We start from the raw sequence: 14745 nt of genomic DNA, 5'->3' as shown, positions 1-14745 counted from the left end.
TGCCCAGAATTGGACACAATATTCCAGCTGAGGCCGAACCAGTAATTTATAAAGGTTTAGCATAACTTCCTTGCTTTTGTACTCTACGGGGAATTGTAACCCCTAAAAATGGGTGCGTTTGTGTCGGGTGGGATGTAAAAATGTTAAAAATCTCAAACCCGAACCTAACCTGCCCATTTCCAGTTTTAACGGAGGCAGCACTGGGGCAGCAAGCAGCCCGCTCCCAGGAGGTGGGCCGCTCATTTAAATATTTTAGTAAGGCTGCGTGCCTCAGATGTTTTCAGTTTAACCCTGGTTGGCCGGTGTTTCCTGGGCCTCGGGAGACCTGGCAGCTAAAGGGAGGCGAGGACTGCTGTGTGGAAGAGGGAAGTACTTTTCCAGCACTGCTTGGGGGCGAGGAGGAGCAGGAGTGCTTCTCCCGGCCCAGCAAGCTAACCTGCTTCCCGCCGCCCCCCCCCACCACAATTGGAATCCCCCCCATTATCTGTTAACCCTCCCCCAATCCCACCCCCCGACGCACAATGTCCCCTCAAGCCAAAATCTCCCCCGGAGCCGGCCTTGCTGATCTTTTCCCCCCCTACCCCAGGTCTACACTCTTTCAGTGCTGTGGCAGAGGCAGAAACCTGATCAGAGAGATTCAAACATGGAGTTGAAGGAAGGATGGCAGACAGGTACGATGGGGCCAATGGACAGCAGCATTGCCTTCTACTTCACAGCTACAGATAATGCACCGTGTCTTTTAGAATCCAGGAGATAGCTGTTGGGAATTACAAGCAACACAAACAGCACAGTGCCTCCTCTTCACTCCTACAACTGCTCCACCAGTTGGGTTATGCGTATCTATGAATGGTCCTCATCCTCATTATATTGCTGGATGACCAAGGCCATTTGACTCGCCTTGAATCAAGTGTTGCTCCGTCTTTGTGTGAAGAATGATTTCTTGCCATCATTCCTACATTTGAATCTATGTTGTTTTCTCCTACACCAGTGATCCTCCTTGTGGCTTTTCTCTGCACTGATCCCAGCACATCGGGAGCTCCCTGGTGCCTCGGTGACCAGCACTGCACAAGGGAGTCAAGGTGTGACCTGAGCAGGGGACTCATCACAACTTCCTCTGACACGAAGGCCTGGACTTTCCTTATGAAAACCATCATTTCTGGGTGGTGGTCTGGCAAGTGAAGTGGGGCAGTGTCCCTCAGCCAGAACTCCACACCAGAACTGGCCAGCTCCATTTCTGCCATGCTTTCCTTCCCGTGACTCTTCTGTGGCCCTGATCATTCTGCTGGAAGTACACTCCCTGGAATGAAATATAGTGGAATGGAATGTCGAAATGTAAGCACAGAGGGGTGCGATTCTGGAACACAGTTTTGATCGGGAGTCACGTCTGCTATGTTGAAACTGCAGTTTCTGAGCAGACAAGGCTGCTTTGTAAGACTTCCACCTATGGAAGCAGTAACTGTTGCCAGTACAGTAGTGACAACAGCTCTTATACCTGCCCCCTGATGTCTGGCTGGCAGCTGCATTGATCTCCTGGACTGCCACAGTCATCAAAGCCCTTTTTTTTTATTCGTTTATGGGATGTGGGCGTTGCTGGCAAGGCCAGCATTTATTGCCCATCCCTAGTTTCCCTTGAGAAGGTGGTGGTGAGCCGCCTTCTTGAACCGCTGCAGTCCGTGTGGTGAAGGTACTCCCACAGTGCAGTTAGGGAGGGAGTTCCAGGATTTTGACCCAGTGACGATGTGTCATGTAGAACTGAGCACCAAGGAGCAGGGAGTCCCCAGCTTCAGTCCTTGGCCTGTACTGAGCTACCTGGCCTCAGTCTGGATGCAGGTTTATCTGATCTCAATGCCAATGGAGTAGGGAAAAGAAACAAAAATCAACCAGGATTCCTGCTCCTGAACCATTATCAGAATATCTAGAAAGAAATTTATATGCATTTATATAGCGCCTTTCACAACCTCAGGACATCCCAAAGCGCTTTACAGCCAATGAAGCACTTTTGAAGAGTAGTCACTGTTGTAATGTAGGGAAAGATCCCATGCCACTATTCGAGCAGGGGAATTCTCCGGCCCAAGGTTCCTCCATCAATCCACTTCATCAAAAAGAGTTTAATGGTCATTGCTGTTTGTGGGATCTTGCTGTGTGCAAATTGGCTGTGGCGTTTGCCTACATTCCAAGAGTGAATACACTTCAAAATAATTTATTGTCTGTGAAATGTTCAGGATGTCCGGAGGGTGTGAAAGGCGCCACATAAATAAAGTTTTTTCTTACTATTTTTGAGTGGGTTGTTGAAAACCTCTTGCTCCTTCCTATATCTCTACTACAGGCATTCACGAATCTTTCCTCACTTTCACACGCTGACAGACCTGCTGTGCATTTCCTGCTTTCATTTTATATTTGAACCGCAGTATACGTACATACAAATTAGGAGGAGTAGGCCACTCGGCCCCTCGAGCCTGCTCCGCCATTCAATAAGATCATGGCTAATCTGATTACTCCACATTCCCGCCTACCCCCGATAACCTTTCACCCCCTTGCTTATCAAGAATCTATCTACCTCAGCCTTAAAAATATTCAGACTCTGCTTCCACCGCCCTCCGAGGAAAAGAGTTCCAAAGACTCACGACCCTCTGAGAAAAAATTTCTCATTTCTGTCTTAAATGGGCGACCCCTTATTTTTAAAGTGACCCCTAGTTCTAGATTGTCCCACAAGAGGAAACATCCTCTCCACATCCACCCTGTCCAGGCCCCTCAGGATCTTATATGGTTCAATCAAGTCACCTCGTACTCTCCTAAACTCCAGCGGATACAAGCCTAGCCTGTCCAACCTTTCCTCATAAGACAACCCGCCCATTCCAAGTATTAGTCTAGTAAATCTTCTCTGAACTGCTTCCAACACATTTACATCCTTCCTTAAATAAGACCAATACTGTACATATGGAGCAGTGTGGATTTAAGTCATGCACATCAAATGAAGCTGCTTTTCTTTAAACCAAAATGAGCTATCAGTCCGAATGACACTCAATGGCCTCACTCGAAATATGAGAGAAAATAGTGATCCAGCGCCATCTGGTGTACGGTTTGACATCTGCAGCAAGATAGCAGCACCCTCCAGTGGCGAATAGCCAAAATTGAGTTAATTCTTCAAATGTTATGTTATTTCACTGATCCATATTTACTTCCTTGGATGATTTCATCAACAGAAAAACAGGACTAGAATTATACATCTTCATTTGGATTTGAATGTTTCACTTATACTGGATACAGACATTTCACTCATTGCAGCAATTAAAGATTTAATCACAGGTCTGTCAGTAAATAAATTATAGAATCATACAGCACAGGAGGCCATTCAGCCCATCATGCTTGTGCCGACTCTTTGGTAGAGCTATCCAATTAGTCCCACTTCCCCTGCTCTTTTCCCATAGCCCTGCACATTTTTCCAAGTGGTGGAAAGTAGATGTCAGCAAGGATGGGCTTGGAGTTTGATTCCCTCCACCTTCCTGATGCTGCTCTCACCTGACCTCCACCCATGCAGGTTTTCCAGAAGGGGTCATTGCCCAGTGATGAGGAAGCAGGGAGCCTGGTTGCTTTTTTCTCTCCCTAACCAGGGAGCAGGTTTTTTTTTCAAATCTAACTTCTGCCACAACCGAGATCAGTGAACTGGGCACCGGTCAGGGATTATACTGGTACTGGTCTCATCTTTACTGCACTGGGCTGGGCTAACAAGGCAAGGGAATACACAATGAATGGTAGGACCCTAGGTAGGGCAGAGGATCAGAGGGACCTTGGTGTGCGTGTACATAGATCCCTGAAGGCAGCAGGACAGGTAGATAAGGTGGTTAAGAAGGCATATGGGATACTTGCCTTCATTAGCTGAGGCATAGAATATAAGAGCAGGGAGGTTATGTTGGAGCTGTACAAAACGCTAGTTAGGCCACAGCTGGAATACTGTGTGCAGTTCTGGTCACCACACTATAGGAAGGATGTGATTGCATTGGAGAGGGTGCAGAGGAGATTCACCAGGATGTTACCTGGGCCTGGAGCATTTCAGCTATGAAGAGAGACTGGACAGGCTGGGGTTGTTTTCCTTAGAGCAGAAAAGGCTGAGGGGGGACCTGATTGAGGTGTACAAAAGTATGAGGGGCACAGATGGGGTAGATAGAAAGGAACTTTTCCCTTTAGTAGAGGGGTCAATAACCAGGGGGCATAGTTTCAAGGTAAGGGGCTGGAGATTTAGAGGGGGTTTGAGGAAAAACTTTTTCACCCAGAGGGTGGTTGGAATCTGGAACTCACTGCCTGAAATGTTGGTAGAGGCAGGAACCCTCACAATATTCAAGAAGCATTTAGATGAGCACTTGAAACGCCACAGCATACAAGGCTATGGACCAAGTGCTGGAAAATGGGATTAAAATAGATAGGGCTTGATGGCCGGCACGGACACGATGGGCCGAAGGGCCTCTTTCTGTGCTGTATGACTCTATGATTTGGAGAGGCTGCAGAAGAGATTGACTAGAATGGTACCAGGGACGAGGGACTTCAGTTATGTGGAGAGACTAGGGAAGCTGAGATTGTTCTCCTTAGAGCAGAGAAAGTTGAGGCGAGATTTAATAGAGGTGTTCAAAATTATGAGGCTTTTGATAGAGTAAATAAAGAGAAACTGTTTCCACTGGTAGGAGGGTCAGTAACCAGAGGACACAGATTTAAGATAATTGGCAAAAGAACCAGAGGGGAGTTGAGGATATTTTTAGGTGATCTGGAATACACTGCCTGAAAGGGCGATGGAAGCAGATTCAATAATAACTTTCAAAAGGGAATTGGATAAATACATGAAAAGACAGCCCAATTGATCTCATCCATCCACTCACCTGACGGGCTCCCATTATAGCTGCTTCCAGTGTCCAGGGCTGCACGAGGATGGATGCGTCTGGTGACCAATGGCGGGAGTGTGGGGGCGGGGTGTCACGGGAATGGATGTGTCTGGCGACCAATGGCGGGAGTGTGGGGGCGGGGTGTCACGGGAATGGATGTGTCTGGTGACCAATGGCGGGAGTGTGGGGGTGCGAGGCACTGCGAGGATGGACATGTTGGGCGACCAATGGCGGGAATGTGGGGGCGGGACTGAGTGAGGTGGGAGGTCCTGTGATGAAACCTCTGGGAATATGTCCAATCAGAGTTGGTGCCCCTATCCTCATCTCTTCCCCCTAACCCACATTACAGTGAGGGAGAGAGCTACAACTTCAGCCTGAAACCATAACCAAGTGATTCAGCTACTCCAGATGATTAACAATAATGACCTCAAAGTCCTCAAGGCATTTGTTCCGTTTTATTTTCCTTACCAATTTTCTCCTCCCACATCTCCTCTAGGTGCCAACCCGAGCCGGGAGTGGTCCCATCGATACCAGCTACCCTCTGGTACCTTGCCCCGTCTGCCTAGACAGTGAACGCCAGCACACTACTCAATCACACCGAGTGTGATCCTGATATTCAAGCACTTTCCAGCAGGGGTCACTGGGCAGTGATCCGGAGTTGGAATTGTCCCCCCACCCCCCGGGGTGCTGAGGCCAATTGTAGCCCCAAACTAGATTGGGAATCGAACCTGCGACCTGCTGGTCTGTCCAGCACGGGGCCACACCAGACACTGCATTTACTCACTGAAGCAGCTGCTTATTCCATCAGTTCATTTAAACTTTTTTCTTTGTTAATTACCGTTTTTGGATGTGCCTTTCTGCACTCAAGGTGAGGGCTATTTAGTGTCGGGAAATGAAATCGTTTCTCATTTCGTGCACCCGGTGTCAGCGTCAAATACTCTCGGGTTAGATGGGTTAAATGCAGAGTAAAACTCCCGGTATACTGCCCCAACTGCAGCGGTGAAATGCGTTCCACACAATAGCCACCCTGGTGGCCTCTCCCAGTAAAAGTACCAGCTTAGTGTCAGCTCGTGCTGAGTTAGGGGCAGTTTTGTGCTGTGACCCCCTGCCCAAGGTAAGCTGGATTGAGGCTGCAGGAATCTTACAGCCTGCAAACAGAGGGGCCGCTCATCCTATTTAGTCTGGGCTGGATTTGAACTCAAGTCCCAGAGGCAGAAGACCGATGTCCAGCCCATTGGCCTCTCGGCAGCATTAAGGAGGATACGGAGAGCTATCATTCTGCTCAATCCAAATGACACTCGACAGCATCTGAATCGTGTTCCAACATGACGGATACCAGCAACAGTACAGTAGACAGCAGTTAAAAAACATAGGCCCGACTAAACTGCCTGGGATCTGTAACTTGACCTGATGTATCAGGTACAGATTTCCCTACTGCAAGCACTTGGTACCCGAGAGATTTGCTGCGATACATTAACAGCACAGGTGCTTGCAGCAGGTCTTGAACTGGGGAGCTAATACAAAAGAAAAGCAAAGGAGTTCACAGTTTGGGCATCAAGGCATCTCATACACAAGACAGTAAACCCGATTCTGGTACGCAAGCATGGCACAGTTTGAATGTCAAGGCTTCTTATTGACAGGCAGTGCGGTCCAAAAGGTCAGAGACTTGTGATCCGGGGCTGGCCGCCAGCGATGGGACACTCCCCGACTTACGAAGACCTGCGACAGTCCGCTGCTAGAATTCCTTCGACTCGGTTGCTGAGAAGTGTCCTGGGGCTAGCAAGGCGGCATGGCAGGTTACAACCATGGAGGGGAGGGACGTGTCGTATCGTGACCAGCTCGATCCGCATCACTGCCATCGCTTCCGGGTTAACAGTGACCGTCTGTCCTTCCCCCTTTAAACTGTTCAAACTTCATTTGCAGCAGTTTGTTTGCCCCAGCAACTTGTCACCGCCAGTTCCGCCTCACTCACCAGCTCTTTGCTCTCCAAACGATCAGTGATTTAGTTTACACAGTCCTGCAGTTGGGTTATGTCTGTGAGGGTCAGCTCGCTGGCTGCCGACAGGCTCTTGGCTCTCAGGTCCTCCAGCTCATCCTTGACCGCTTGCCACTTCTTCACCATCCTCCGCATCTCCTCTTGCTTCACCTTCAGCCGTTTCCGCAGCTTCTCGTTCTTCTCCAAGGCAGCAAGCAGCCTCCGCTTCATCATGCCCAGGTTGGTGGCAGCGTAGGTGTGGTCGGCGCTGCCCTCGGCGGCACTGCCCTCCTCGGGAGTCGCCTGCAGCAGCTTCTCCTCTTCTCCGCCCGGCGTGACCACGGGCGCCTGAGGGAACAGAAATTTGCGGTGACTCGACAGAGACTGAGTTAACAGAATAAACGCACGTCAGAGGCGCAGACACGCATGACCCCCCTCCCCGCAGACACGTGTGACCCCCCAGACACACATGACCCCCTCCCCGCAGACACGCGCGACCCTCCTCCCCGCAGACACGTGTGAACCCCCAGACACACATGACCCCCTCCCCGCAGACACGCGTAACCCCCCTCCCCGCAGACACATGACCCCCTCCCTACAGACACGCTTGCCCCCCTCCCTGCAGACACGCGCGACCCTCCTCCCCGCAGACACGTGTGAACCCCCAGACACACATCACCCCCTCCTCGCAGACACGCGTGACCCCCCTCCCCGCAGACACGCGTGACCCTCCCCCCTGATGGTTCAGGTGGTATAAACATCATGTCCTCAATCCAGGAGCACCCAAGCTTTTTGTTCTCTTGGGCTGCTTAGGGACCATGGAACATTGAGGGTCACAGATAAAGTTTACATCAATGTCCCCGTTAATTTGCATATACAGTCCCCATCACTTTAAACGTCCATGTTTAACATGAGTGGTCACTTATATCAGACAAAAGTGCTAACATTAACCATTTGCATTATCGTCAACATCAAAGTTGCTGGTTCTAGTGTCCTTAATGCTCCGTTTATTTTGGGCAGAAACAGCTGCGCTTACTCACTAGTTTGCACCTTGTTAATGTGCACTGAAATGCAAGAACAAACATAAGTCAGCAAATATGTAAACAATACCTCAGGACGAAGGGTCATCGACCTGAAACGTTAACTCTGTTTCTCTCTCCACAGATGCTGCCTGACCTGCTGAGTATTTCCAGCATTTTCTGTTTCTATTTCAATTTCCTGCATCCGCAGTATTTCGCTTTTAGTTGAACATCTCATTAATTTCAATGATCTTTTGGGTACTTAAGGCCTTCTAATGCCCTCTAAACGTTATGGGACTTACAGTTTGTACTAAGCACTGACTGCAGTTTAAAGAAAGCTGCGGGTCAGAGTGGAGCTGGAAACAACAGTGCTTTTGCATCCTTGGGACCTGTATTTAAATCTAGCCCAGATACGTGGAAGGAAAGTTTCCTCCCTCTGGCTGTCGAAAGTGAAATTAGTTTGATAGACTTAAACCATCTCTCAGTGGGCACGAATTCAAAAGGCAACCTCACATTTGACACAATTCCCACTTTAATTGAGCAAACTCATTCAGTGGGTTGCCGAGGATAGATATTATAGGACGTGCTAAAATCACACGAATAGCATAGGTGCATTTAAGGGGAAGCTAGGAAAGTACATGAGGGAGAAAGGAATAGAAGGATATGCTGATAGGGTGAGATGAAGAATGGTGGGAGGAGGCTTGTGTGGAGCATAATCACCGGCATAGACCAGTTGGGCCGAATGGCCTGTTTCTGTGCTGTAAATAGTATGTAATTCTATGTAACTATGGCAAAAGGTCACTACAAAGAACAAACTTTGTTGTTATACAGTAGAGTACTGTAATAACGCGACCATGTTATACCAGCCGCCTCGTATCACGGGCAAATCGTGTTCACACGAACCCGCCCGCTATCAGCTGGAACAGGATTCACCCACCAACGAGGCAACAGGTAAAAACAACCCACAAGATTCAAACAGGCAAACTAATGAGAAAGGAATGCAAGTGCAAACAGAGCGGAGCGGCCTGGGCTCGTGGCTGCAGCTGTGCCCGGCACAAGGAGGAACGACAGCGAGCCCTGTGTGGCTTTTGCTTGCAATCTCCCGAAAGCAGCACAGCTGGGATAGGGAATTCACCACGTGGAGAATCCGGAGCAGGAACCCATGCCTTCAATCACGTGGCACCCACCAGTTAAAACGAGTAAAAAAAAAATAACTTGCATTTCTATAGCGCCTTTCACAACATCACAATGTCCCAAAGCACTTAACAGCCAATGAAGTACTTTTTGAAGTGTAGTCACTGTTGTAATGATGGAAACGCGGAGGCCAATTTGCGCACAGCAAGCTCCCACAAACAGCACTGTGATAATGACCAGGTCATCTGTTTTTAGTGATGTTGGTTGAGGGATAAATATTGGCCAGGACACCGGGGAGAACTCCCCCGCTCTTCTTCAAAATCATGCTGCGGGATCTTTTACGTCCACTTGAGAGAGCAGACGAGGCCTCGGTTTAACATCGCATCTGAAAGACGGCACCTCCGACGGCGCAGTGCTCCCTCAGTACTGCACTGGATCATCGGACTGGGTTATAAAGTCTTTGGAGTGGGACTTAAACCCATGATCTTCTGACTCAGAGGTGAGAGTGCTACCCACTGTGGCAGGCCGAGTATTGAGTTTCCCCACTGGGGCGAGTATTCTGGTCCCCCAAGGTTTGAAATGCTCCGACGAAGTGAAATACCTACTGTCTCAGGCTTTTCCTCAGTTACTTCAGCCTTCATCACATCGCGGGTTATTTTCAACTTTTTCCTTGCCCGATGTCTCTGCTGGGATAACAAACCGGATCAAACATTGGACCACGGCTTCAGAAACAGGGGAAGGGAGGGACAAAGATCTTTTATTCAAAATCTTGTAAAAGGTCATGATTGGCTGGGGTACGGGTTCCACAGGCACCGACAATCTGCCGGCAGCTCGCCCAAGCACCCATTCTTCACAGAAGAGTCTCGATAGTGAGTTTAGGCAGGTTATTCGACTGTGGTGGCATCGTAGCCTAGCCGAGCCAGAACCTGTCCTTGTGCAACACTCTTACAAAGGTCACTGAACGGTGATCAGGAGTGGGAGTCCAGACAGGTGCAACCATCGCACGGCGCATTAAGTTGAGATATTCAAGTGGGAAAAAAACTCTCATATCGAGCAGCTAGCGACAGGATCAAGCACTGCAGACTAGCACAGCCAATGCAGAGTGAAGCTCCCCTCTGCTCCCAATAATGTGCCTCAGCCCCCAACGCAGTAGTGCACCCCTTTCTGCACACCAGCCATCCTACAGCCTCAGAGTGGGCCTCCTGGGAACTGGGCTGAGACACCCAACCTCATTTCCCTTAGGACCTTTGCAGCCAGCAGAAGCTTTCACCCAAACAGTCTAGATTAGATTATAACTCAGGTCCCAGAGGTGAAAGGCAAGTATCTATTCCCCGCCGCCACCCAGTCCCTTCACATTCTGTTACTTCAACAACCTGAATTTATACGACACCTTTGATGTAGTAAAATGTCCCAAGGTGCTTCACAGGAGCGATTATCAAACAAGATTTGACACTGAGCCACAGAAGGAGATATTAGGACAGGTGATGAGGTAGGTTTTAAGCAACGTTTTAAAGGAGGAGGTAGAGAGGCGGAGAGGTTTAGGGAGGGAATTCCAGAGTTTAGGGCCTAGGCAGCTGAAGGCACGGCCACCAATGGTGCAGCGATTAAAATCGGGGACGCGCAAGAGGCCAGAATTACAGCCATACTGTACCATCATAATATCTGGGTAGTGGAAGACTGTGGGCACAGTATTATGCTTCAGATTTTTTCGGTTCCCCCAAGTGTTGAAACACTCTGGCTTGAAATGGTCTGAGCAAATGACGGTGTGCTGGTTGGGTTTGAATTCCGCTCTTCCTACATTGTTCATCCACTCTGTTAATAGGTCCGGCTTGCTGAAGGGAAACCTACGCAACAATGAAAGAGCATCAAGGAAAGTAACAGTCCGCCCGTTAAACAGCAAGTCTCACCCTCAGCCCACCATCATCGAGACTCCGAGTTACCCCATCCCTCCACTCGCCACCACCTGGACCCCAAGTAACCCCATCCCTCCCCCTCCACCACCTGGACCCCGAGTTACCCCATCCCTCCGCTCACCACCTAGACCCCGAGTTACCCCATCCCTCACCCCACCACCACCTGGACCCCGAGTTACCCCCCTCTCCCCTCCCCCTCCACCACCTGGACCCTGAGTTACCCCCCTCTCCCCACCCCCTCCACCACCTGGACCCTGAGTTACCCCCTCTCCCCTCCCCCTCCACCACCTGGACCCCGAGTTACCCCCCTCTCCCCACCCCCTCCACCACCTGGACCCCGAGTTACCCCCTCTCCCCTCCCCCTCCACCACCTGGACCCCGAGTTACCCCCTCTCCCCTCCCCCTCCACCACCTGGACCCCGAGTTACCCCCTCTCCCCTCCCCCTCCACCACCTGGACCCCGAGTTACCCCCTCTCCCCTCCCCCTCCACCACCTGGACCCCGAGTTACCCCCCTCTCCCCTCCCCCTCCACCACCTGGACCCTGAGTTACCCCCTCTCCCCTCCCCCTCCACCACCTGGACCCTGAGTTACCCCCTCTCCCCTCCCCCTCCACCACCTGGACCCCGAGTTACCCCCTCTCCCCTCCCCCACCTGGACCCCGAGTTACCCCCTCTCCCCTCCCCCTCCCCCACCTGGACTCCGAGTTACCCCCTCTCCCCTCCCCCACCTGGACTCCGAGTTACCCCCTCTCCCCTCTCCCACCTGGACTCCGAGTTACCCCCTCTCCCCTCCCCCTCCACCACCTGGACTCCGAGTTACCCCCTCTCCCCTCCCCCACCTGGACTCCGAGTTACCCCCTCTCCCCTCCCCCACCTGGACTCCGAGTTACCCCCTCTCCCCTCCCCCTCCACCACCTGGACCCCGAGTTACCCCCCTCTCCCCCTCCACCACCTGGACCCCGAGTTACCCCCTCTCCCCTCCCCCTCCACCACCTGGACCCCGAGTTACCCCCTCCCCCTCCACCACCTGGACCCCGAGTTACCCCCTCTCCCCTCCCCCTCCACCACCTGGACGCTGAGTTACCCCCTCTCCCCTCCCCCTCCACCACCTGGACCCTGAGTTACCCCCTCTCCCCTCCCCCTCCCCCTCCCCCACCTGGACCCTGAGTTACCCCCTCTCCCCTCCCCCACCACCACCTGGACCCTGAGTTACCCCCTCTCCCCTCCCCCTCCCCCACCTGGACCCTGAGTTACCCCCTCTCCCCTCCCCCTCCCCCACCTGGACCCTGAGTTACCCCCTCTCCCCTCTCCCACCAACCAACCATCGATCCACACTTATGCACTGCCTCTGCCACGATCTCGCTCCTGTGAAACTCCTTGAGATATTTTACTATGTTAAAGGTGGTATATAAATACAAGTTGATGTTCTTGCTTAGTCTCACAGCTGTTGGTATGTTCTACAGTAACTACACTAGATATTATTTTTATAATTTTCTGGGGTGTCACTCATATTAATTATTAATTATTTATATATAAATCGCTGCTCACTCTCGGTATCTACAGTATTATTCTGGGCCCCTGGCTGTCTTACCTGTGGAAGGTTACCTCCTAGTTCCTGATGTGTTGTCGGTAGTTATACATTATTTTTACAAATTAATTGATTAATTATATAAATTGTTGTTCACTCTCAATATATATAGGCTGACTGACCTGTGGTAGGTGGGCTCCTTATCTCTAATGTGTTATACAGTATTTTTATCGATTTGTTATTTATAGAATTGGCTGCCCACTCTCAGTATCTATACTAATGATGCTGCTCCCTACCGGTTACCTGTGACAGGCGAGCTACTTGTCCCTGATGTACTGTTGGTAGTTATACAGTATTTACACTCATTAATTCATAGAATCATACAGCACAGGAGGAGACCATTCAGCCCATTGTGCCTGTGCCGGCTCTTTGAAAGAGCTCTCCAATTAGTCCCACTCTCCTGCTCTTTCCCCATAGCCCTGAAAATTTCTCATCGAGTATAGATTCAATTTCCTTTTCAAAGTTACTACTGAACTGCTTCCACCACCCTTTCAGGCAGTGCATTCCAGATCATAACAACACCTTGCATTAAAAAAATTGATTTATTAATTATATAAAATGACAGCTCACTCTCAGTATATAGCCATATAAATACTGTGGCTACAAGAGCAGGCCAGAGGTTGGGAATTCTGCGGCGAGTGTCTCACCTCCTGACTCCCCAAAGCCTTTCCACCATCTACAAGGCACAAGTCAGGAGTGTGATGGAATACTCTCCACTTGCCTGGATGAGTGCAGCTCCAACAACACTCAAGAAGCTCGACACCATTCAGGATAAAGCAGCCCGCTTGATTGGCACTCCATCCACCACCTTCAACATTCACTCCCTCCACCACTGGCGCACTGTGGCTGCAGCGTGTACCATCTACAAGATGCACTGCAGCAACTCGCCAAAGCTCCTCCAACAGCACCTTCCAAACCCGCGACCTCTACCACTTAGAAGGACAAGGGCAGCAGATGCATGGGAACATCACCACCTACAAGTTCCCCTCCAAGTCACACACCATCCTGACTTGGACCTGTATCGCCGTTCCTTCACTGTCGCTGGGCCAAAATCCTGGAACTCCCTTCCTAACAGCATTGTGGGTGTACCTACACCATATGGACTGCAGCGGTTCAAGAAGGCGGCTCACCACCATCTTCTCAAGGGCAATTAGGGATGGGCACTAAATGCAGGCCTAGCCAGCGACGCCCACATCCCATCAATGAATAATTTTTTTTTTTTTATATTATTATTACTATTTGGGGCCCCTGGCTGATTTACCTGTGAAAGGTGCGCTCCTTGTCCCTGATGTGCTGTAGTAGTTATAAAGTTTTTTGTACACATTAATTGATTACTTATATAAAATGACGTTCACTCTCAGTGTATACATTATATTATTGAATTCTGGGTCCCTGGCTGATTTGCCTGTGACAGGTGAGTTATTGTCCCTGATGTGTTGTTGGTCGTAATACAGTATCTCTTAATATTTATAGAAAATGACTGTGCAGTATGTATATTATTATTGATATTTTGGGTCCCTGGCTAATTTACCTGTGACAGGTGAGCTACTTGTCCCTGATGTGCAGTTGATAGTTATACAGTATTTTTACACATTAATTGATGAATTATTTATAATAAAATGACTCAGCATATACATTATATTATTGATATTCTGGGTCCCTGGTTGATTTTACCTGTGGAAGGTGAGCTCCTTGTTCTTGCTGCTGTACCTGTTGGTACAGTTATAGGCAGCGCACGACTTGGGCATGTCCCAGCCCCGCTTTTGCCCCCCACAATAATGGCGGCCGAGCGGCAACACCCGGCCCGCTGCGACCCCGCACAACAAAATGGCGCCGCTGCTTGGCGGCACTTCCAACACATCAATCCACCGGAAAATAGATATACATTAGGATAGCGAATTTTAAAATCCAAATTCCACCCGGGCCGGGCCCCTCGCACGCTTAACTTATGGAGGAAAATTTAATTATATACATTAAAAAAATCTCAGAGGCGGCTGCCCTTTACCGCAAAAGCTGCTGGGATATTTTTCGGTGGGGGGGGAGGAATTTGCGCAATGACGCATTCGCGCGGTAGAAGGGCGGAGTCTAGGCCGTACGTGATGACGTCACAAGGCAGTGTGGCAGGTGCAATGGTTTGTTTGGCTGGTGTTGGGGGTAAGTTTGCTGGGCACATTTTTTGTCTTGGAAGTTTTTTTTTCTGTTCATTGATTTCTGTCATCAGCCCTCACCTCCATCTGTCCCACC

The 14745-nt window shown here is 50.1% G+C and overlaps 1 protein-coding gene across 3 annotated transcripts; it reads right to left on the bottom strand.

The window, feature by feature from the left end:
* Positions 1 to 3151: 3151 nt before the first annotated feature.
* On the bottom strand, positions 3152 to 14513 carry thap3 (THAP domain containing, apoptosis associated protein 3). 3 transcript variants are annotated; one of them, XM_085967233.1, is made up of 4 exons: positions 14176 to 14513; positions 10651 to 10843; positions 9605 to 9685; positions 3152 to 7194 (listed from the first exon to the last, which is right to left on the bottom strand). In XM_085967233.1, exons 1-4 carry the CDS (start codon positions 14247 to 14249, stop codon positions 6874 to 6876), a joined length of 669 nt encoding a protein of 222 aa, XP_085823359.1. In that variant the 5' UTR covers positions 14250 to 14513; the 3' UTR covers positions 3152 to 6873. The 3 variants fall into 3 exon arrangements, with proteins under 3 accessions (XP_085823359.1, XP_085823360.1, XP_085823361.1); XM_085967234.1 differs by having other exon boundaries at positions 9605 to 9682; XM_085967235.1 differs by lacking the exon at positions 9605 to 9685.
* Between the last annotated feature and the right edge of the window lie 232 nt (positions 14514 to 14745).

Source organism: Somniosus microcephalus, chromosome 25, assembly GCF_052327205.1.
Source record: "Somniosus microcephalus isolate GS21.2 chromosome 25, FLI_Smic_1.0, whole genome shotgun sequence".
Classification (NCBI taxonomy): Eukaryota; Metazoa; Chordata; class Chondrichthyes; order Squaliformes; family Somniosidae; genus Somniosus; species Somniosus microcephalus.
The sequence above is the reverse complement of the archived record's forward strand: the minus strand, read 5'-3'. Positions and strand labels throughout refer to the sequence as shown.

Bases quoted from the DNA above. Each gene is read 5' to 3' on its own strand.
- thap3 (XM_085967233.1), bottom strand. From the start codon at position 14,249: ATGCCCAAGTCGTGCGCTGCCTATAACTGTACCAACAGGTACAGCAGC. The intron at 10,844-14,175 runs GTAAAATCAACC...ATTGTTGCGTAG, and splicing joins AAGGAGCTCACCTTCCACAG to GTTTCCCTTCAGCAAGCCGG. The intron at 9,686-10,650 runs GTACAGTATGGC...TTGTTATCCCAG, and splicing joins ACTACCCAGATATTATGATG to CAGAGACATCGGGCAAGGAA.